This window comes from Pangasianodon hypophthalmus, chromosome 24, assembly GCF_027358585.1.
Source record: "Pangasianodon hypophthalmus isolate fPanHyp1 chromosome 24, fPanHyp1.pri, whole genome shotgun sequence".
NCBI lineage: Eukaryota > Metazoa > Chordata > Actinopteri > Siluriformes > Pangasiidae > Pangasianodon > Pangasianodon hypophthalmus.
This window is the reverse complement of record NC_069733.1, coordinates 10478352-10502509: the sequence shown is the minus strand read 5'-3', so window position 1 is coordinate 10502509 and position 24158 is coordinate 10478352. Positions and strand designations below refer to the sequence as shown.

Here is a 24158-nt window from a genome sequence, read left to right as displayed (position 1 = left end):
CGAGTGGCCTCAACCCCACGGAACACCTTTGGGATGAACTGGAACACTGACTGCACCCCAGGCCTCCTCACCCAGCATCAGTGCCCAGCCTTGCTAATGCTCTAAAAACAAACAAACTTAGCTTTAAGCAAAACGACTGCATTTACTGCTACATTTGTTAAACTGACTCCTTACCCAATGTGATCTTTGGGTAAGGAGTCAGGAAGCCTAGGCAAGATTAAAAAATAGATTAAAAAACATTTCTGTGTTGTTTCGGTGAAATATATTGTGGTTTAGTGGAGAATTTAGACTTAGAGTCATCCGATGGGTTTTCTCAAACAGCATATGTCCCTACTAAATGAAAAAGCATGTTGTTCTTCTTCTTTCGGCTGCTCCCGCTATGAGTCACCACAGCAGATCATTGGTCCGCTTATTTGATTTGGCACAGTTTTTACACCGGATTTTTTAGTCCGGGTTTGGGACTGGCACTGGGAGTGCACTGTTGTGTGCGGGGTTGGTTCCGTGGCTGGGAATCGTACCCGGGCCACGGCATTGAGAGCGCCAAGGCCTAACCATTAGTCCTCCAGGGACCCCACTAACTTAAAGAGCATAAATAATAATAAAAGAAATGTTGGAATTGGCATCTTTATACAAAAAAGTGTTATTAGTGTTATTCAGAGGGAAGATTTTGTCTTGGATACTCTATAGTTGTCAATAAAATTTGCTTTATTTCTGTTCCTGATTAATCAGCTCTGACCCAAAACCTCTCTCTCTTTCCCCCTTTCTCCTCCACGTCCCAGTCTGTCTGGGGAGAGCCCTGTGGGCATCACTCTGCTTGCCTTCTTTCCTGGTCCCTCTCTCACTTTGTCCTTCCTCTGTCACTGTCTTTTAAGACATAATCGTGTGTGGCCACCCGTGACCAGTGCTGCATCCTGCCCTTTCAGATTTAAGATCTTCATCACATGAGAGGATTTTTTTTAGGTCTTTGAAAAGGAGACAGAAAAAGCGGCTAGAGACAACATCACCAAAACACTGCTTGAGATTTATAAAACTAGAATAGTGTTTTAATTTAATATCAAAAGTAAAACCAGTACTTGCCAATCCTCTCTTTCTTTCTACCACTGAAGTTTCTCAGTTTCTCTTTAAACTGTTCCGGGAATCAGTTCATTATTTTTCAGTGATGTGTGCTGAGATGAAACTGCTTTCTCCAGATGTATTGCAGGAAAAACATTTTGAAGTTTTAATCTCTTATCTCAGTGATTTTTGGTTATTGGGATAATGATGATGACCACTTTTTGATAACCTTAACCTTAATTGCAACTTAAACCTGTCCTAACGTCTACTTACTGATAGCGATCAGTATAGAATTCTGCAGTATAACTAATTATTCCTGAATTTTAAATATTTCATGAAATCTTTTATCTCTGTATAATAATTTCTGAATTTCTGGGTAAAATGGAAAAGTATGGAACAGAAAAGCCTAAATGAGTTATAAATCAAACAGAGAGCTACATCATGTTCAAAGGCATTGAAGGCTAGTGCAAATCAGAAGCGCTGTATCAGTTTCTCTGTAGTTTCTACAGACACCAGTCAGCATTTTAACATTGCCGACCTCTTAGTCCTGGTCTAGGACTCTTGCCATATCCTATCTACTTTCATCCCACTCTTCTCCCCTGCCCCAGTTCAGATAGTGCCGTGTCTTTTCTGTCTCATTCTCCATCTGTCTGTAAATTCCTGTAATGGACAGCAAGGAGAAAGGACAGACATAATCAAAGGATAATTAAAAAGCCCAGAATGTGGCAGATAATTACACACATTTTAAACACTTCAATTGTGTACTCGTAGCATGTATGTATGTACTGTGGCATTGGTGTATGCATTCTTATACATTCCAAGTCTGAGTCACAGTTAACCTAATGGTATTAGACAGAGAGAGAGGGGTTGGGGGGAGACTCAAATTCAAATTAAATTAAGAAGTGTGATTAGTGTACTAATAATAGTGCAAATTAGTGAAACAAAAAAGGGGTGGAATAACTTGAATAGCATATAAGACATGATACAGTGGGCTCTAAAGTTAATATAATAATAATAATAATAATGATAATAATAATGATAATAATAATAATAATTAGTCTGAAATGTATATTTGTTGTAAACTATGCGTGTCCTTTCAGCTCCCAAACAGCTCTGATGATAATCTTTTTTTCTGCAGAGTGGACTAATACTTTATTATGTTCTTTACTGACATAGAAGCATTTCTCTGAAACATTAAATTTTGGGGGAAATGAATGTTTCTAAATCTTAAATGTGCTATTTTTGTATATTTTGTTCCTCTGACAACAATGCATTTTGCATCTATGAGAAAATTTCTATTAAAAAAGCCCTAAGACTTTTGCACAGTAGTGTAAATGCAAGTTTATGTAGTAGACAAACGGAAATGAGATAAGATAAAGATCTCTGAAGATCAGATTTGATTTTAACTCTAGAGCAGCTCTAGAAACACGAAAACAGCTGTCAGGCTGAATCAGGAATTTTTAACATTTCTGTAGGCCATAATTTTACAAAGACAGTCACATTTGTCAAGGAAATAAGGGAAAGTGGATGGAAAAGGTTCTATTATGAATTCACTTCTGCAAAAAAAAAAAAAACTTTCTGCTTTCTCAGTGTATTTACACTGAACCCGTTTATCATGTGTCCACTAAGAAATCGTTTCATTATCCAACTCCTTCATTGCTAAATCAAGAAATGAACATTAACCAGACTACAGCAGGCAAATCAGGCGAATGAAAAAGAAAGTTGATACATTATACAATTACAATAATGGACTGTGCTTTGAGCGGGTTGTGTAGTCAATTCCATTAATTCTGTCACAGAGCCAGAAGGCTTTTCTCCATCTACTCTTTTTTATTTTCTCTCTCTCTCTCTCTCTCTCTCTCTCTCTCTCGAGACTTAAAGCAGCTGAGCACGGCTAAACTGCAGTGAAGTCACACAACTGCAGAGATTACAGCTAAATGACTCCTGTGTGTGTGAGTGTGTGTGTGTGTGTGTGTGTGTGTGTGTGTGTGAGAGAGAGTGTGCATGTAAGAGTCTAAGTGATTCATTCTGCAGCAGCCATCAGTCACCTGGCATTTTAATTCTCTTTTCTAGTCATTATATTCATCCCTGTAATCATGTGCTTATGACCTTTTCCTCTCCTATTTTTAGTAAACACAAAGACAGACCTACAGTGTCAATAAACATCAAAAAAATAAGCAAGCTGATGCCTTATACTCAATATTTCAATTGACAGACTTGCTTAGATAAGCAGCTTGAAGTAAAAACAGAGTGAGGGACAGAGAGCGAGAGCTTAAACATTTGCAATCCAGGATTTTCTCTGAGGATCTGAAAGCACTGAAAAACCTTCCCTTCCCTTCCCGTCCCGTCCCTTCCCTTCCCATATTGTCCTGGTCTCTTCTATTCTGCTCGCATCCTCGTTGTCTTGTCCTCTTTTTTTCTAGTCTCTTCTGTTCTCATCTCCTCCTCATCATCTCTTCCTCCTCTTCTCTCCTCCTTGTTATCTCGTCATTGTGTCTTCTGTTCTCATCTCGATCTCAATACTTATGTTCTTTTTTCTGTTCTCATCTTGTCCTGTTTTTTCTCTTCTCTTTTCTGTTCTCATCTAATCCTCATTTCTTCTCTTCTATTCTCTTTTTTGTTCTCATCTTGTCCTCACCTCTTATGTTCCCATCTCTTCTGATAACTTTACAATCTTTGCACTCTACCCATGCCCCCTGTGTGGCTTTGAGCTATGTAGAGTTGATGAGCTACCCTTTCAGCCCTCGATGGGAAAGTGTAGTAGTAGGTGAATGTTGTCCCTTCCAGCATCTGCACTAACACAACACCCCCCTCCCCCATCTCCCATAGCATTTACCAGCACACTTCTGCGCTCTGTACCATTCTACAGCATCCCACTTTCCCATCATGTCACATCTCCTTTAGTACTGCTCAACTATTCCTTCAGCCTGTGTTTTAAGTGGCTGTGAAAAATAACCCAGATTAATATGCATCTACAAGCAAATGGACAATTTCTCAGCATGACAGATATAAGAGGTTTTCATTTTGAGATGCTCATGTACTAATTTGCTATGAACATTTTTTGTTCAAGTAACCAAAAATAATTATCAGAAATAGTGAACAAGTGCTGTGAATTACCTATTGCAAAATAATATACTCATCTACCTTCTTAAAGGTTCTGCTGAATCACTATTACTTTAATTGTAGCTTTGGGGATGTGACTGGCATATTAAAAGCTGTGAAAGGGGCAATGCCTTTGACTTTTAATATTGAATGGGGATGATATGATGTGACTACATATCCATTTAAAGTTTAGAGATGATCGTGTTCTTGGCAGAGTGTTGTGTATGGTGGCCCATCGCAAAGCAAAGTTACTGCTACCACTCAGAAGTTGATTATTTTCCAATAACAGTGTTCTATTTCTCTTATACCACAGCAGTTTACCAAGAATTACAATTTATTAATACATGACAGTTTTTACCCATTTATAGTTATATTTAATGTTGTGAAATGTCCTCGAAACAAGTTAGTTCCTGTTATGACTTACATTATAACAGCTACAAACAGTTGTTTACTCACCAGCCTCTGTCTCGAAATTAATAAGACAAAAAATGTCTCCTAACAGAAAACTTCACCATATCAATGATAATTTTTCTTGTTACTACAGTAACAGTGAAATATTAGAACAAGTCCAGTATAAACCTGTTATTTGAATTACGGCCAGCACACCTTCTAATTAGTTCTTTTTCTTCCTTAAAATGTCTTATCAATATTAATGCTGTTTTGTTTACAGTAATGTTAAACTTGCTTCTCAAGTTATATCCACTTGCAACATGTAACAATGACTCTCCATGATCATTTTTGATCTGCCAGTACTACACAACTCAATATTCAATGATTTAACTAAGGACTGTGTTTTGTGCTTAGATTTTAAACCAATGTACCCTAAAAGAGCTCAAGGGCTCATCACTGTGCTGTCATCATAATATTGCAGACTTGTGGACCCATTTGGTAAACAATGAGCGGGTGAATCTTCATTTTCTACACCAACTCTTCACCTCATATGAGGGTCTGTTATGTAATAGATAATCAATTGTATTTATTCATGCTTTGTTTGTTTTAATTGCTTAATTTTCTATTAGTAAGCCCTAAAAGATACACTTAGCAAACAAAATACACTATATAGCCAAATGCTTCATCTGATATGAGAGTCTGTTATGTAGTAGATAATCAATTGTATTTATTCATGCTTTGTTTGTTTTAATTGCGTAATTTTCTATTAGCAAGCCCTAAAAGATACACTTAGCAAACAAAATACACTATATGGCCAATTGCTTGTGGACACCTGACCATCATACCCATATGTGCTTTCTGAACATCTAATTTTAGATTTGCTGTTGTAATAACCCCCACTCTTCTGGGAAGGCTTTCCACTAGATTTTGGAGCGTGGCTGTGGGTATTTGCTCATACAGCCACAAGAGCATTAGTGAGGTCAGGCACTGATGTTGAATGAGGAGGCCTGTGGTGCAGTCAGAGTTCCAGTTCATCTCGAAGGTGTTCAGTGGGGTTGAGGTCAGGGCTCTGTGCAGGACACTCAAGTTCTTCCACGTTAACCTTGTCTTCATGGACCTCGCTTTGTGAACAGGACCAGTGTCATTCTGAAACAGGTTTGGACCCTTTGGTTCCAATGAAGGGAAATTGTAATGCTGCAGCATACACAACATCCTGTACAACTGTGTGCTTCCAACTTTGTGGCAACAGTTTGGGGAAGAAACACATATGGTTGTGAAGGTCAGGTGTCCATATACTTTTGGCCGTATAGTGTATGCCTAATATATTTATCCATTTTTAGCAGCATTTGCATTTACAAAATGCTGATACAATTCATTTCAATTTACACATTACTTTTATGTAATGTCCTGCTGACATTATATACTGACAGGCACAATTTTTTAATACAGCCATATTTTTAATGCCCTCTTAGTGTCCTCCACTTCACTGACATCAATACACTAAACAGTGCAGGGTAATGCAGGATTTCTGCCCTGAAATAGCCATTTTTGTACCCAGTATCTAAGAAAGAAAAAAAATGAATGTAATGTGTATCCCCCTGAGACAAGGCTTTTCCAAGTCAGTGATTCCCTTCTCATTTTCACATGCTGTGCACTGCTTGCTGCTGTACCAGCAAAACACTTTGCTGCCTTTTAATGGGTCTTATGTTTGTTCTGTAGCGGCAGAACATAGATGCTTGCTCATGCAGAAAGCTACAACTCAGATGTAGGGCAGTGCAAGATGTTTCTTGGACTTCTTCTTCATTGTGCATCAACCATACATGCTTTACTCAGGCACGTCTGTAGCTGAATCATTACAGAGAGCTTTTGTGTCTTGTGAGCTCAGAGAAGATGAACCAGTTTCTCTATTTACCTATTACAGTGAGACAGAGAAAGCGGACTGACTCTGCATACTGACTGCAGCAATCTCATTCTGTGTCCCTGAGCAAAGGAACCTGATCTGCACATTAATTTAATGTCTCTGTTTTATAAAGGGAGCACAGTGGTGTACGCTTTAGTGAACCTGCAGGCTGATTACATGACACTAGCTAATAACCTGCTGAAAAAAATGTATTCAGTATATTTTAATAATAATATTCCCCATGTCTCTAGACCGACATTGTGATAGTTTAACTGACTTCTCAGTCACTATGTGTAAATACAGATTCCCACATACTAGATAGGTGTACCTAATATACTGGCTATCCAGTATATGTTACCCTTAATGCTGCCATTAAACTCCAAGGACTCAACTATTGATGAGAAGAAAATGTACAGTTCATGTTAGGTGTTTATTCCATTCGAAAGTGCAGGTGCAGATTAGAACATGACAGGTCGGAAATAGAGATTAGATCAGCTCTGATATCAGTAAAATTAATTGTAGTAACAGAGTTGAAACAGACAGGCTTTGGGGATATACCAAAAACCCCATTAAATACAACTGAATAAAATAAAATTAAATATTCATGAAAAAAGAATTTCAAAAAGAGTTAATAAGTAGGAGACTGGGCGAGCTAATGTTTAAATATTATATATTGATAGGATGCATTTTTAGTTAAATGCCAGGAAGTGGACAGATAGCCCAAAGTGCAGTTTTAAAACCAATGTAGCATGTAGAAAAACTGAAACTTGAAGCTGGGAAATAGTCAGGTGATTAAATCAACTAAACTGGTAAACATGAAGCATGCTGTGATTCTTTCTTCTTCTAAATAAAAATGGCTTGGACTTAGCACAGACAAAATTAACACAGAAAAAAAAAACTGAGTCCGTGTTATTGAAAGGGAGTAGTGTGATTGCAGACAGGTGAGTGTCATTAGTGATCAGGTGACTTTGAGCTGGGATGGGAAAGGGATTTGACTGGAGGTCATGTGATGAGGTTGTGGGCTGAGGATTATGGGAGTTATTCAGAAGTTGCAGACACAGCCATGAGTTTCAAGCACCACCTGGAGACCAACAACCAACAGAAAACTCTAATAAATAAAAATTTTATTATGACAACTACCAGTACAGATTAATAAATTAGATGTTATTGGATTGGATAGATTAGACATTCTTACTTTCATTGATTATCACTGCGGTTTTACGTCTGGAAACATCTGGAAAAAGAAACAAAATGACAGATTTTTGCATGTTGAAGGCGCTGATGAGTTTTATATAATTGCAATTTTCATTCTGTATTCAAGCTGCAGTACTACTGTACTTTTCTGTTTCATTCAGTAGTAATTGTTAAAACTCTGTAAAGTGTATTTGATTGTGTATCATAATAAAAATTACTTTAAATTGTATTCCAAATGCATCTCTTTACATATTCACCCCATGCCAACTATCTGTAAATACATGATGTGTCAAAATGTTATTGTTCTTTAAAGTTAAGTGTGTTGATGTGAGATCACTAACATTTATTTTATTGGGTTTAGTTATGGAAACTCTACTACACAGTGCTGTTAGTTCTCCAAATAGATGTTCCATAAAAAATACCTGCTTCAAGCCAAGTACATGGACAAAAGGAATAAACCCAACCCAGTGTATTTTTTGTGTGATAATACGGCATTTTTCCAAAGCGTTGCTTCTTCTATATATGTATTTTCCTGTCTGAAGTACATGTACCTCCTGTCTCTGCTCATCGACTTGCTCTCTTTTCTTTCCTGTTCCCTTTCCCATCCTGTAGGTAGCATTGTATACCTGGGGATGATGGTGGGGGCTTTGTTCTGGGGGGGTATGGCGGATAAAGTGGGCCGGCGACAGTGTCTGCTTATCTGCATGTCCATGAACGGCTTCTTTGCCTTCCTGTCTTCCTTCGTACAAGGCTATGGCTTCTTCCTGCTCTGTCGCATGATAGCGGGCTTTGGGTGAGTCTTCTGTTCCCCCTACTAAACTTTCGATAAACTTTTGATAACTTTTGGCTTTCTGTAAGTGTTAACAAGATGCCATTGAAAGATACAACGACATTGGAAAATGCATGGCCATGGCCTTAGCAAAAGTTTATCAAATCGGTGAGAAAACCCTTTTAGAAAACTGACTTCTGATCCAGAATGCTTGTTTGTGTTTGGATGTGCCTCCTGTCAGTCATTTTCTAGACACACTACTCTACCTGCCACCTAAAATCCTGGGGGTGGAGCTTTGTGAACATGGGTCAGAATGGGGGAGTGGGGTCAAGGAGTGAAAAAAAAAAAAAAAAAAGCATTCAAATGTCGAACTCACCATAGCTGTTTTTTCCAACTTAATGTTGAAAAAAAAAAGAGAAAGACTAATCTTACATAATGCACCTTTAAAGGCCCATAAGTGACAGCATGTACTTTTGATTTATGGAAACAACTCCTGAATGAATATACACCCAGTAAGTATTAAATGGAGCAGAACAATAATTTGAATATGCTTCGTCTCTGCATTTTGACTAGTTCCTTCTGGAAATATAGCATGGCATGACATTATTTTATACAGTATATGATTTAATTTTTTTTTACACTGGTGAAAAAAAGACACAAACAAGACACATGCATGGAACATACATCCATGCTAAACAATACGGACTGTTTCTCTCTGAGTCTGAACACTAGTTGATCTTGAAGGTGTCACGAGAAATTATCTATTAGGGATCTTTTATCAAATCTCTTCTAAATGAAAATGCCTTCCCTTTGCTTTGCTAGTGTTTCTTTGGATAGATAACACATTTTGTCTGTTTAGATCAATAGTCACTGCAGTGCTGCTTTTTAGACTCTCAGTTTCTGTCATTACTAGAAGTAGCTTGTGGGTTTCTACTTACAGCACTTGTGTCATTAGAATGATAGGATTGTTATGTATGTGAATTAATGTTGTATCTCGTTTTGCTAGTTTGATGCTGTTCTTTGCTGTAAATATGCATATAAAATGAGAAAAAAATTAAATCACTTGCTGGATGAATATAACCATTCTAATTTTCTTCAAAATTAAGTAAACTATAACTTCTTAAAAGGAATTATATTAACTATACCTCTTTGCAATGCTATAAAACAATTAGCACCCTGATCCCATGAAAAACTCATACATACAAATTTGAAGGTGGCAAGCAAATGTGGTTGGATTTCCTTACAATTCATACGAATGATGTCATAAGGATTGATACAAATGCTAACCTCACGTCTAAACTTAACCTTTGTAACTTTTCAAATGACTTAAAGGAAAAAATCCACCCAAAAAACACATTAACTATGTTTATATAGAAATAGTATTTCTTAGATGTTTCTGGTGCTAATTTGTTGGTTGGTACTAATGCTGACATCACACAGGGATATTGCTAGCACAGTTACAATGGTGTTTAATACGATTAAAAAAAATTCTGCGATCTCAAACATAAGCGATAATGGTCAGGTTTTGCTGTTATCTCCTAAAAACAAAAGAGCAAGATCTTCTTTTCTCACTCACCAATTTTCAGTGATGTGCAATGACATATTAATGAGAAAACTAATGTAAAAGTGGAGATAACATAAACTAGTTAGTGATCTATGAAATGATGAGCATTGAAGCTACACTGTTGAAATGAAAATAGACTGTCAGTGTTGAAACAAATAAAAAATAAAAAAACTTAAGAATTTTTTTTTTATGAAATAAATCTTGGACACCACTGAAGAGCAGAGTTTTTTTTTTTTTTTTAAATAGTGTAATCTAATTAATTGTTCAGAGTGAATTTTTAAAACTTTTATTTTACTTAATGGTTAAAGATTTTTGAATGTTTCAAATTAACTTACCATTACAAACACATGAGCACTACTAACATTTCCTAGAACATTTGTTTTATTGGCCTGAGAGTACAAATGAAGTATAAGAGAAGCAATTTCATGTTGAAGGTCGGTCAGCACAAAGATTGCCTCTTTTATCTATTGGTCAACGAATGTACAGGATTCTGATTTAAACTATTATCTAAATGATGATCATGATTTTCTTTGGTCTTGTTTAGGATTGGTGGGACGGTACCTATTGTGTTTTCCTACTATGCGGAAGTCTTAGCAAGGGAGAAACGTGGAGAGCATCTGAGCTGGCTCTGCATGTTTTGGATGATTGGGGAGATCTATGCTTCTGCCATGGCCTGGGCTATCATACCTCATTATGGTAAGCGAGGAGGCTCATAAACATTTTACAAATTTTTCCTTGCTTTGTCTTTATTACATTGTGGAAAGGTATACTGCTTGAAAGAGCATTATAATGATTATGCTTCAGAAAAATATTATATACTGCACTGTGTGTCTAGAATTAAACCAATGACACATAGAGTACAACTGCTATTTAGGTCTATAAGGTCCATCAAATAAACATGAGCTAACCCTGAGGAATCCACATATTCTCACTGCTATCATACATTAGTGTAGTCCACAGTGGCAGATCAGGGAAGATATAAATTTGTGGCAACTTTAGGGCATGTTCATTTCCTAGACACACTACTCTGCCTGCCACGTAAGATCCTGGGGGTGGAGCTTCGTGAACATAGGTCGGAATGGGGGAGTGGGCTCAAGCAGTAAAAAAAAAAAAAAAAAAAAATCATGTAATTTTAAAAAAAAGAAAGAAAGAAAGACTAATCTTACATAATGCACCTTTAACGGAACATAAGTGACAGGGTGTACTTTTGATTTATGGAAACAACTCCTTAATGAATATACACCCAAAAAGTATTAAATGGAGCAGAACAATAATTTTAATGTGCTTCGTCTCTGCATTTTGACTAGTTCCTTCTGGAAATATAGCATGGCATGACATTATTTTATACAATATGTAATTTCTACTGCTTGAAAGAGCATTATAATAATTATGCTTCAGTTATATATTATAAACATTACTGTGAGTCTTGAATTAAACCAGTAGCACATAGAGCACAAATGCTATTTAGGTATATAATGTACATCAAATAAACATGAGCTAAACCTGAGCAATCCAAATATTCTCACTGCTATCATACATTATTGTAGTCCACAGTGGCAGATAAGGGAAGATATAAATTTGTGGCAACTTTAGGGCATGTGCTGAGCCTCTGTCCCCTGGCTGGCAGTGAGGGGTGTAAGTGTGTGTGTGTGTGTGTGTGTGTGTGTGTGTGTGTGTGTAGCTGCAGCGCTTTAGGTTAAGTGATTAATGGGTGCCAAGCACGCTGCAGGATATTTAAAGGATGAAGGCGTTCCTGTGGGAGGAGGCAAAACACTATGATGTATGAGGATTTCAATGCTGGGAATAAGCTGCACTCATCAGAGGAAAAACTAAAGTATCAGGCAGATTGTGTATGAGACAAAGAGACATTCAGCCTGATTGCTGGCTTATGTGCATTCTTCTTTTATTAATAGTATTTGTGTTGGTTTACAATAATTCAAGAGTAATGACCTTTTCTCCTTGTTTAGTGAAGCATTGTGCAGACAGAGGATGATTTATGAACCCACAGTTAGTCGGATTTGAATATTATAGTGTATAAGGCTGTGTCGTTACCATTCAGGATGCTGGGGGGTCAGTCAAAAAAATGACCAGTCAGAAGTAAGCATGTAGTGATAGTTTTGTCACTGTTGGTTAAGCTGAGCTCAAATGCTCTCTTTTTCTCTTCGTATTCCTTTGTGTTCTCTCTCTCTTTTGTTCATCCCTCCACTGCCTATAATGCACCCGGGTTCAACTACGTGCCAAGCATGCTACAACTCATCCCACTTGCTTTTGCGATCAGCAGAAATGGAGCAGTATCCCGCAGCAGTGTAAAGGCAAGCTCCCTGAATGGCAAGATATCTCGCTAGCACCCAGGGGTATGCTGGTGATGGATGGTTATGTGTTAACCACTTAATTTTTCTTAAACAGTCCATTACATTCTCCCTGCTGGTTCTTCACCTCTGCCAAGCTATGCGACGCTGTCTGAATAACACAGGCAGCAACTGGAGCAGCTTAAACTGCCTTACAAACTGAGCGAATATAAAGTATTAACTATCTGTCTTCATGCTTTAGGTCTGTGCTGCATCATTCACTTGCCTATGTACACACATGTCTGCGAGTGCACATAGACACCCTTGTTGTCATCATCTGCACACCCACAATTGTGTGGATGAACACAAATACAGGCACATGTAAAAATGGTGCCTGGAAATGAAAAAAACATTTGTGTCTACAGAAACAGCTGAAGATTCTTTTGCTAAAATGTTCACTGCGGTCTGCTTTTTGGAGGGAGTGGAGGGAGGATAGTGCAACTGTTTTTTTTTTTTTTTCATTAGCTCTGAGTAGGTTGCTTGACATGGCAACATATCACATCGCAATTCTTGGAGACATTTTTAAAAGGAACATTTTTATGAACAATGTGTATCACAATATTTATTTTTGTTAACAACATGCCAAGGAAATAGTATATATAGAAAAGTGGAGGCTTTTATAGCCGCAAAGGGGGAGCACCTTCAGATTAATGCACATGGTATTGGATTGTTCAGCAAGCGCATGTGGAGGTGATGGTCAGGTGTCCACATACTTTTGACTGTATAGTGTACACTGTTTGGTCAATTTACTACATTATTGTGAGAAATAGCAAAAGAGAGCAAGAGTGCTGATGAATTTCAGGCAGCAGTGTGTTGGCATGAGCTGAATTACCTCTCGATCATGTATTATTAAAAAAAAAATTTTGTTAAGATGCCTGCTGCAAACTCAGTCATCCATATATTCAGTCAATTATGTACATAATCCATGTAATGGGATTTCCAATAACATCGTGAAACATGAGCTGTCTGGGTCTGCCTGCTGCTGCCTCAGATAGAAGGGAATTATAGCAACACATATATATATGTACACACATATGCACAAAGATGATACATGTGGTCATTTGTTTTCTCTCTATTTCTTTCAATACAGACTACACTATTCATAAAACACCAAGCTTAAAACGTCCCATCATCCATCACCCCCTGTGTGTTCAACACCCACACTAATCCATCCATGTATAATTTATCAAAGACTCGTTTGAATATGTCATTGGATTTATTCAGAGCTCAACATTTCCTTGCTTTACCTCCCCTCAGCCCCGGAAAAAAAAAAAAAAAAAAAAAACACCCCTTCAACTCCCACACATCAGTGGGTTTCTGTTGTAGTAATTTTCCAAGAAATAAAATACAGTTCAAAAGTGTGTGGAGGATGAATTTGTGATGCAAGGACAAATAATGTGTTAAAAACAAAAAGAGCCACAGAAAGATCAAGTGATTACTAATTATTTATTAACACCAGTGTAAGGTTTGACCCCGCGTTGCTGAGTGGCTTTCAGGGACATCAACTATATAAGTATATTTTAACACGTCTGACCTTCGCCTCAGGTAATGAGACAGAGACTGATGTAGATGATCAAAGTGAGAAACAGAGGTAGGCAGAGCCTCTGTCAGTGGAGTTGGAATAAATGTTTTTAACAGAATTTAGAAGGATAACTTTACTTCTGGTTGAGATGCAGAAGGGGAATTTGAAATTTTCGGAACGGAATGTAAGTTAACACTTGAGGCATGAGAAAAGTACACAATAATATAGACATCTTGAAATACCTTATTAAAAATGTTACCATTGTTGCTGTAAAAAAAATCATGGTTTAATTTGGAGTGAAATCTGGGATACAGATAACAAATTTCTTGTAGTGATATAAATAGGTATACACACACACACACACACACACACACACACTTGTTTATATCACTACAAATGGAACAAGGGGATGGATTTAAGACATGCCCTTAGAGATTTGTGGTTTTTGATTGATTCTGAGATCTGATGCTGTGTTTACTTTTTGGGTGTTATTGTGCCCCCTGTTGGATGAAGAGCTCAGCACTCATTTGGGCATCCTCATATCTGACCATCGAACAGCTTTTTATATTAATACAATCAACATACATATTTAATGTACAGTCATATTTAATTTTGGATATAATTCAACATTTGACCTAAGCACCTTCTTCTGTGTGGAAAAACAAAAGCATCCTTTATACCACAATATTACCACAACAAATTGTAATATTGTGTATTTATAAGTGTATTTATTTATTTATTAACGCATTTATTATTATTATTATTGATATTATTATTATATAGAGTGTATTTTTTCAAAATTAATGTGCCATTAAATATTAAGTAGGGCTACAATGTTTTTTTTACTTACGTCTTTTTATAGTTTTATAGAATATAGTTATTTTTTTCTATAGTAACATGCTGAGAAAGACATTACACACTGTACCTTCAACTTATTTTTAATATATACATTTAGTAAACAGAAACTCCCCACATATCTCTCTGACTATGTAAGCAGTACACATTTTTTTGTTGAATTTGTTGAATTTTACTTCCAAATGCTCTGGCGTTTGACTCAGACACTTCAAATGTGAGCAGTTGACATGGTGTGCAAAATTAACAAGGAAGTCCCTGTGGAGTGAATTAAATAAGTGAGAGCAGAAAAAAGCACCCCTCTAATTCAAAAATACATCACATTAACCTGTCTCTGTTCACCGCATGCTGCCTGCTGCCGCATTTTCCCTCCATATGCAGGAACAGAGTGGCCACTGAGAATGTTAATTACGTTCTCATTTTAATGACCCCTATTGTGGATATTTTCTGTAGAAGATTCAGTTAATTAACCATGAATGTCTCTGAGGTCACCCTGATATGCACGTTTACACTAATCTACTCATACCTGAGACAATAAAAAAGGTCTAGGTGCCAAGGCTAATGGTAGATAATGGAAAATAACTTTTTGGCTTAGGGTTCTCATCCCATTTGTCTCATTCCCATTTGTCTTTATATCCATTACTTATCACTGGCCTACTTCCTCTTTTCCTTCTCTTCTTGTTTTCTCTTTCTCTTTTAAATTCTTGATAGGAAAATTCTCTTCATTCTGACTGAAATCAACGTACATTTATTTAAACTATAATGAGTCACAGACATGCTAATGAGATACAGCAGATGTTGCTCCACTGAAGATTTTCCAGCAGTTCCAGGAATAATTGCATGGATTTAGGTGATCAGTCTTCACAATACTACCCTTCTGCTCTGTCCTGTAGCTATGCCTCTGCTAGAACTCCTTTCATGTATCAAAATGACAGGATATGTCACTCACATGTGAGTCAACAGATCAATGTGAAATCACTAGACATCACCGTGTCCACACAGGTTTCCTCAAAGCTTGTTTGGATGATTTATGGTCCCTGCTGTTGAAAGATGTTGTATTTGGAACTGTTTCTGAAAGAGAAACTATCCGTTGTAGGATTTTACCTTTAAAGTTTTCCAAATCATAAAACAATTTCTTCAGATAGCGTGCCATGATTTATCGCAGTTCAAGGATGATGTCATATAGCAAAGGTTGGAGCCTATTTGGAATAATAAATTTGTTTATTTGTGTACCAGCTATAATTAAAGGTCCTTGTGATGACAGGAAGGTTGGGAATTCAAATTCCAAGACACTTGGATCTTGACCTTGAATTGCTCAGCTGTTGCTCTGTATAAATACATAAATGTACTGGTACCATTTTACAATAACAGTACATGAATAATCATGCACTAATACCTGAATTAGTATTTACTTAAATATGAAATAATCATGAGTTAAGGCATGTACTAATCACAAACTAATGTACTAACTGAAACTATTGAACTAACCGTAACTACGATGTGAGTTATAAATTCATGCGTTAGCAATGACCAACTCAAGTACATGTTAGGACATGTTTGTTAGTTAATGTATTAATTAACACATCGGGGTAAACTAAGTCAAACCTGCTCTATAAGAAGGAATATGAATTAAATGTGCATAATTTCAAATTGTCTATATAATTTGCCATATGCAGCTGCGTACACAAACATCATTGGATGGCCCTGGATTACTTTCCTAATTTACACTGATCCTCTTTATCGAACGTAGAAAGGAAGGCACTACTAATCAACACCAATTTCATCTCAACCCATTTTGCATTTCTCTTCAAATTCCCCTGTCTCAGGGCATTGCTCCTTTACCCACAAGGGTGAAATTAATACAGTAATATTTATTCATTTACTGGATGCTATTATCTATTAACAATTACCAGTGTGTTAAAAACAAAAAGTTTGTTATGTAAGATTATTTTCCGGTGTTTTAGTCTGACAATGATGTACTCTTCATTAATTTGTGATTAGTACATGCCTTAACTCATCATTAGTTCATATTTAAGTAAGTATTAATTCAGGCATTAGTGCATAATTATTCATGTACTGTTATTGTAAAGTGGTACCAGTGTATTTTATTTTAGATTTACTGTAATGTACTGTGTAAGTAAAATGTTCCTTTAAAGCCTATGTTATTTCATTTTGTTATATTACTTTTTTGTGCATTTTCTATATTCAGGATGGAGCTTCAGCATGGGTTCAGCATATCAGTTCCACAGCTGGAGGGTATTTGTAGTGGTGTGTGCTCTGCCATGTGTCTGCTCTGTGGTGGCTCTCACCTTCATGCCAGAAAGTCCAAGATTCTACCTAGAGGTAGGGAACGTTGTGCACTGTATGGTGCACACTATGGATCTTTTATTTTAGGAATAAAACATGATGTTCTGTTATTGAAAAAATTCCAATAACAGTAAGTAAGTTTCATTCCTCCTACTTTTCATTCCTTAGGAATAATAATTGTCATGCAACATCCACAGAACAAGTTAGTTCCTGTTATCACTTAGGTTACAGCAGCTATAAACAGTTGTGTCATCACCAGCCTCTCTATCTCTCCATTGAAATTAATAAGACAAAAAATGCATCTCATCATTTTACCTAGTAACCACAAAACCCCCCGACCTGAAGACTTTCCCATGTCAGAAAAGAAGTAAAGTTACAGCTTTACCTCTGACTGTTACATAGCGCTGACACTGGAGACTCCTTCTAGAAATGTTGACGTCTCCTCACAGAAAACATCACCATATCCACAATTACACACATTTTTTATCTGTTTATGTGTTAAACAGTCTCTGTATAAGTTGTTACCATAGAATGCTAACATATTAGAACAATTGTGTTAAAACAAACCTTCCAGCACTGTGGTATAACCATGAATAACATCCTTTTATAAATGTGTCAAAGTATTGCATATCGTGACTCTAAGTTTCACATCTTGTCTTTATGCTGCAGTTCAATGCACCATACAGTATAAAGTCTATAGAAATAATCTTATAAAGGAAAACAGCTATCTTTGAAGTTAAGTCAACCAGCACATGCTAGTGTTTAATCCCACTAATCCCCTCAGGTGGGGAAGCACGACGAGGCCTGGATGATCCTCAAGCAGATCCATGACACCAACATGAGAGCACGCGGACAACCGGAAAAAGTCTTCACTGTGAGTTGAGCTGACGATTAAGTGTTTTAGCATGATGACATTGCTAAAATGTGCTGGTGGCCGTCTGCTGCCTTGTTATGTGAGCTTTCAGAGGTTTCGTGTCATTCACAGATACGCAGAAAGACGTAAAGAGAGACGACAGCTTTTATCAAGGCTTAACACACACACACACACACACACACCAGATGTGGATATTAAGCTCACTGTCATAATAATATTCACAGTTCTTATTTTACATTATACTAAATGTAAAGTAAGAACTGTGAATATTATTATCAAGCTCACTGTCATAATAATATTCACAGTTCTTACTTTACATTTAGTATAATGTGCACGAAATACAAAAAAAATTAAAATCTTGAAATATTACTGTGTAAAAATTATTACTCTGTCAGTGAAAACAGGCCACAATGAAAGTTGCATGTACATAACCAAATATGTACAGTGCCCTCCAGAATTATTGGCATCCTTCATAAAAATAAGCAAAAGTTTCTATAATGTATATGTATTATATTTTCAAAAAAGCTGGAAGAAACAACTAAACATTTGGTTCTCTATTTTTTTTTCTGTTTGTAGGTAAATAGAATTAAAATCCCAAAGCAGATCGATGAGTTTGTGGAATTGCACCCAGAGACCAGTAACCTTGTCTCCAAAGTTATTTTCCGAGTGAAGACAGAACTTTATGGGGTGAGAATGACTGACTGGTTTACCTTTAATTCAGCTGGATCGTTTTTTATATCATGTTTGGATCTAATTCACATATCTATAACTATTTTCTTTCACAGATCTGGCTAACCCTCATGAAGTGTTTCAATTATCCAGTGAAAGATAATACTATAAAGCTGGCCATTGTGTGGTTTACGTTGTCATTCGGGTAAGCATTTAGTCTTATAGGCATTCTCAGGGAACGTTAAAGTGTGTTTGAGTGATGGAAAGCCTACAGATTACATTTTCTGTGTACCTTTTCCTGTCAAATTTTTGCAGGTACTATGGCTTGTCTGTGTGGTTCCCTGATGTGATCAAGCACCTTCAGGCTGATGAGTATGCTTCTAAAGTGAAGAGGCACATTAATGAGCAAACTGAGGACTTCACATTCAACTTCACATTAGAGAACCAGATACACATCAATGGTGTGTTCATCAACGACAGGTACACTAGCCTCATTAAAGATAATAAATTTGATGTATTACGGAAAGAATTGTGTTCAAAGCACAGGGAGGCAGGGTAATCACAGGCACATCTCTGTTCATCGGTCAGTGAGAAACAAGAACGAGGTACATGGAGACAAAGGTTTGGTAACATATGATACTATACTATGAGATTTATCAAAACACAAAAAAATGACATGAAGGCACTGCTTGTTGCTCTAGGCAATGCAACATGTGCTGAGAAGGGGGATTTGTGACAGTTGATTACTGAAATATTGCTAATGTCAGCTATTTGACACAGATTTGATTATATTATTATATAATCCATATTACTATGGATAGTGTCTGAAGTTTTCGTCTTTTTATCGTTTGCGCAGATTCATAGGTATGAAATTCAAGTCAGTGACTTTCATCAACACCACGTTTCAAAGCTGCTACTTTGAAGATGTGACGACTGTGGGCTCATTCTTCCGAAATTGCACTATTATTGATACTTCCTTCTCTGACACAGGTAAATTTACAGGGAAAAAGTTTGAAAACAGTCCTCACTGGACCAAACTAAAATTTTCTAATGTAGTTTTAGTGGTTAGATAAGACTATAGTATATTATAGACTATTATATATATAGACTATATATAGTATATTATAGGTGTATTATTTATTAGATTGTTAAATGTTAAATGTCATAAGACAGCAATTTGATAGCCAGAATAAGTATCATCTGTGTATCCAGAATTTGAATGGAATTGACTTGTTATAAATCTTCATGCACAGATATTGACGAGTCCAAACTCATAAACACGAAAGTCACAAACAGCACGTTTGCTCATAACAAAACGGGTTGTCAGATGACGTTTGATCATGACTACAGCGCCTACTGGGTCTACTTTGTCAACTTCCTGGGGACGCTGGCTGTGCTACCAGGAAACATTGTGTCCGCACTGCTCATGGATAAAACAGGACGCTTATCCATGCTGGGTAAGAGAAACATTTGTTTGATTACAGCTTATCTAGGGGTCCACATTTTTCTATTTTCAATATAATATTGATATCAGAGCTCTGAGCATTGGATAATGTGCAATTCTGAGCTGATACTGACATGCTTTAAGTAACTGCGCAACACTCTGAATGCTTTTATTTGAAAATTATGTGAAATTAAAGACAGCTATTGTGTTATGTTCATATGCAAGATCTGTATTGTATCCATCAGTATCATACACATTCATGGAATAAAATATGTAGTATATTAGAAAATCCAATATACAGTCTGATACTGATGCATCATCTTAGACCATTGAAGCTGCGTCACAATATCAGAATGGTACATTCCTAATCTTACACTCTCATAAAATTAGAGTGCTAGGATGTTGCTAGGATGGTACCCTTATCTTTTGTACCTGTAAGGAAGATTTAAGGAACGTAATTGGATCATAATTACCTTTTAGAGGAAAGCTTCACAAGTGCACTATATGCACGTTTCTAGGTAGATACATGTTAACGCGCAAAAGGTGTGCGCTCGAGAGTATCACATCGTAATGGTATAGTTTAGTGTATAAGTGATATATTTGTTTAAGTTAAAAGCTGACATTTCATATAAAACAAATTATGTAATAAGCACATGTGTATGAAAACTCATTATGATTATGATTTATAGGCTTCTATCAAGATGCAAGTATATAAGCTACTTTTTTAAAAATGAAACAAGTGTATCACAGGTAAAATCAGAAATTTAATCTCCACCAAACATGATTTCTGTGTGTTCTGTGTGCTCACAGGATTCTCCATGATACTTTCTGGGATCAGCTGCTTCTTTCTGTGGTTTGGCACAAGTGAGGCCATGATGATCGGAATGCTGTGTCTTTACAATGGCCTCAGTATCTCTGCCTGGAACTCACTGGATGTGGTCACAGTAGAGCTATATCCCACTGATAGGAGGTATGTATGGAACAGGAACACACAAGCTTACAGCACACTCACATGTGCCAGTATAAATACTATTACAACATACTGTTAATGTACCACCATTGCAATCTCTCTTGCTTCACTGTTGACCTCTCACACTAACATGTAGACCAGCATGAACACCATTACCTCATAATGTTAATGCAACAGACTAGAATGCAATGCTTTGGTCTCTTTCTTACGTTTAGAGGGACTGGCTTCGGCTTCTGTAACGCCTTGTGTAAGCTGGCAGCAGTGCTGGGGAACCTGATCTTTGGCTCTCTGGTCAGTATTACTAAAGCCATCCCGATCCTGCTGGCATCCTCTGTGCTGGTGTGTGGCGGTCTGGTGGGACTGCGGCTCCCGGACACAAGGTCCAATGTCCTGATGTAGGAAGTCAACAGCTTCACTCAGCCCATGTATCTCCTATCCATTTTTACATTGTTTGAGGCATCCTTTTCCATTTTGAAAAGCTAAATCATGAACTAGAAGAAGAGAAAAAGACAGAAATATGAGAAATATGATTACGGTAATGGAATTTGCAGAAGTAAATGCTTAAGCTTAAGCAGACGTGAGTGATAATGTGAGTCATATTATGTCTGAGGGCATTGCGGTTATGAATGGCTGAAATGAGTGATGCATTTAAATCTAAACATACAGTTAAAGATCAGAAGCCCAGGAGGATTGTGAATCAATTTCCTAACACTCTGTGTTACATGTATGGTACTACAGATCGCATTATTGTCTCTCTATTTTTAAGCAGCCTGCAAGTCTCATACAGTATGCTGATGGTATGATGCTGGAAGCTGGTACTGATAGAAGTGTAAATATGAATGCCTCCTTTTATTAAGATGCTTAAAAAACTCTTAATGAGCATCCCTAAGAGAGCCCTTAACTGAACATGATGAGCAGGACTGGGAGAACTATGCAGCTATATCACAGCTATCATACAGATCATAGGAGCTGAAAGAAAAATATGGTTAGAGTCAGCAGTTATTTTGTTTATTAGGACTCACTATAGCTGTATGATTGATTATTAATTAATCAGCATATGACTTATTGACCATAAAATGTCCTAATGCTTGTGTGTATAGGAAGTATAACTGCTGAATAAATAAAATAGATTCTCCACAGTTTAACAAGATACTGTCACACAAACATTTACATTAACTCACCTCAAAAGTGTTTCATACCAGTGCAAAAAAGTATTAATGCACATACATATCAAATGCAGTAAGTGAAAATAATTTACTTGGAGCTAAATCTAAAAAAAAAAATCACATTCCTGCTCTTTTACACATATTGTCGAGGACTTTTAACATTGCTTTATTGGAGTAATTGTAGCAAATATGTTAAAATTGTGTGTGTGTGTGTGTGCGTGTGTGTAAGGTCAAATGGTAAAAGAAGCTTTTCACAACATCCTATACACATGAACCCATATCTGGAAATACTATTGGCCTTTAGAAACTGTGCCTCTCCTTTGTTTAACTGTCACTCACTCTCAGACAAATAATCTTGACAAATAATCAAACAAACTCCACTTAAAACAACAAAAAAATAATAAATAAATAAAAAACCCTTTAACGACACAACACTGTGCTTCAATGAGATTTAATTTTCATATTTTTTTTTTACACCTAGGCGTCATTAACAGTGTAGGTTTTGGTGACCCTGAGGTTTAGAAAGACCATCTTAAACATGTAGATTGTCCATCTGGTGAGTCTAAACCAACATGAGTTCATGAAGTTTATTATAAGTTTGTTAAAGGTTGTTACTGTACACTTATTCACAATTATACAGGTACTACTGACCTTAAAATAATTACTTTAAATATAACCATGGACTGGAGATTGGAAGTCTTTATCAAATCAGTTTCAAAATATACCAGATTGGAAGTAATTATTGTAGCTCTAATTGGATAATTCATGTAACTTGTGGTGTCTTTTAATTGTGTTCATCCAGAATCGGAGTCAAACTACCTATTTATTTATTTTTGATATTATATCATCATTATGTGCCTCCACAGGCCATAATTTTCCTGACAAGGATACTTTCTATGTGCTGCTATATATGATTGGTGTCTGTCATAACAACATTATAATTGTTGACACTACTGTTTTAAAATTTGGCAAAGACATTCATCTGTTTTTAAAAATACTATTTTACAAAGATTCTAAGCCATTTTGTTGTAAAATAATAATAATAATAATAATAATAAGGTAATATATAATAATACGAAGTGTCCTATACTGTTTTTGATTAGGCCTCTGACAAACCAAAGTGACTTACTGCTGTTTCACTCTCAGCAGAGCTAAGCAGTCTCTGAAGTAGAGGTTTCTAATAGGAAAAATAACTGTAGCTAATTAATTAATTTAGCCAAATTTTAATGAAGCAGTGTTTATCACTATTAGGATGCATAATATAATGTTATAGTAGATTGTTGTGTGTGTCAGCTTATGTTTGTATGTGTTGCTTATGAATGTGTGTGTATTTGTCTGTAAAATATTGTATATACTGTACGATACAGTGTGTGTGTGTATTGGTGGACACAAATGGACAACGATACAACATTTTCATCTTTCATTAAACTACAGCGAAAAAAAAAAATCCTCTCAACCATCCAACATCACAGACAACCTTGCATGTGCGTATGAAATAGTCTGTCTTTGTGCTCAGTTTTGAGTTTTCATGTCCCCTTGCTGAGGGACAATCAGAACATGATTATTTGGAGCAAACAAAAGAATGTTACGCTGCTCTGTGTTTTATGAAGGTTGTGTGTATAATTTGTGAGCATAAAAATACTGAAAAAAGCATACTTTTGTGAAATTAATAAAGATATGTGTTGAAATGATTTTGCGTCTTTGTGAGAAAAAAAATGAGTGCATGCTTATAATAAAAATAAGTACACTTAAGTGCAAAAGTTTGGATTCCACATGGTTTTTGCTTAAAAATGGACAATTCAATAATATATTCAATAATTGTACAATGTAAAAAAAATTAAGTTAAACTTAATTGTCTTGTTGCAGACTACTATCTAAACTGCTAAGCAAAATCAACTGAAACATAGTTTTAAAAGAACAAAAAGAGAGAAATCCAATTTTTGTCATGACTTTCTCTTAACATACAGTTTGACCACTTTGACCACTGTAATAATGAAGGAACATCTGTGAAACCTAATGATCTACATTTTTTGA

At 36.4% G+C, this 24158-nt stretch overlaps 1 protein-coding gene across 1 annotated transcript in view; it reads left to right on the top strand.

The window, feature by feature from the left end:
• sv2ca (synaptic vesicle glycoprotein 2Ca) overlaps positions 1-23815 on the top strand; it is a 31201-nt gene extending 7386 nt beyond the window's left edge. The window contains exons 3-13 of the mRNA XM_026931611.3: positions 8252-8432; positions 10517-10668; positions 16904-17037; positions 17786-17875; positions 18452-18562; positions 18661-18749; positions 18860-19024; positions 19401-19534; positions 19798-20001; positions 20799-20958; positions 21174-23815. Of these exons, the coding sequence (XP_026787412.3) occupies positions 8252-8432; positions 10517-10668; positions 16904-17037; positions 17786-17875; positions 18452-18562; positions 18661-18749; positions 18860-19024; positions 19401-19534; positions 19798-20001; positions 20799-20958; positions 21174-21357 (1604 nt within the window). The 3' untranslated portion in view covers positions 21358-23815. The remainder of the gene's footprint in view (positions 1-8251; positions 8433-10516; positions 10669-16903; positions 17038-17785; positions 17876-18451; positions 18563-18660; positions 18750-18859; positions 19025-19400; positions 19535-19797; positions 20002-20798; positions 20959-21173) is intronic.
• Positions 23816-24158: the final 343 nt, after the last annotated feature.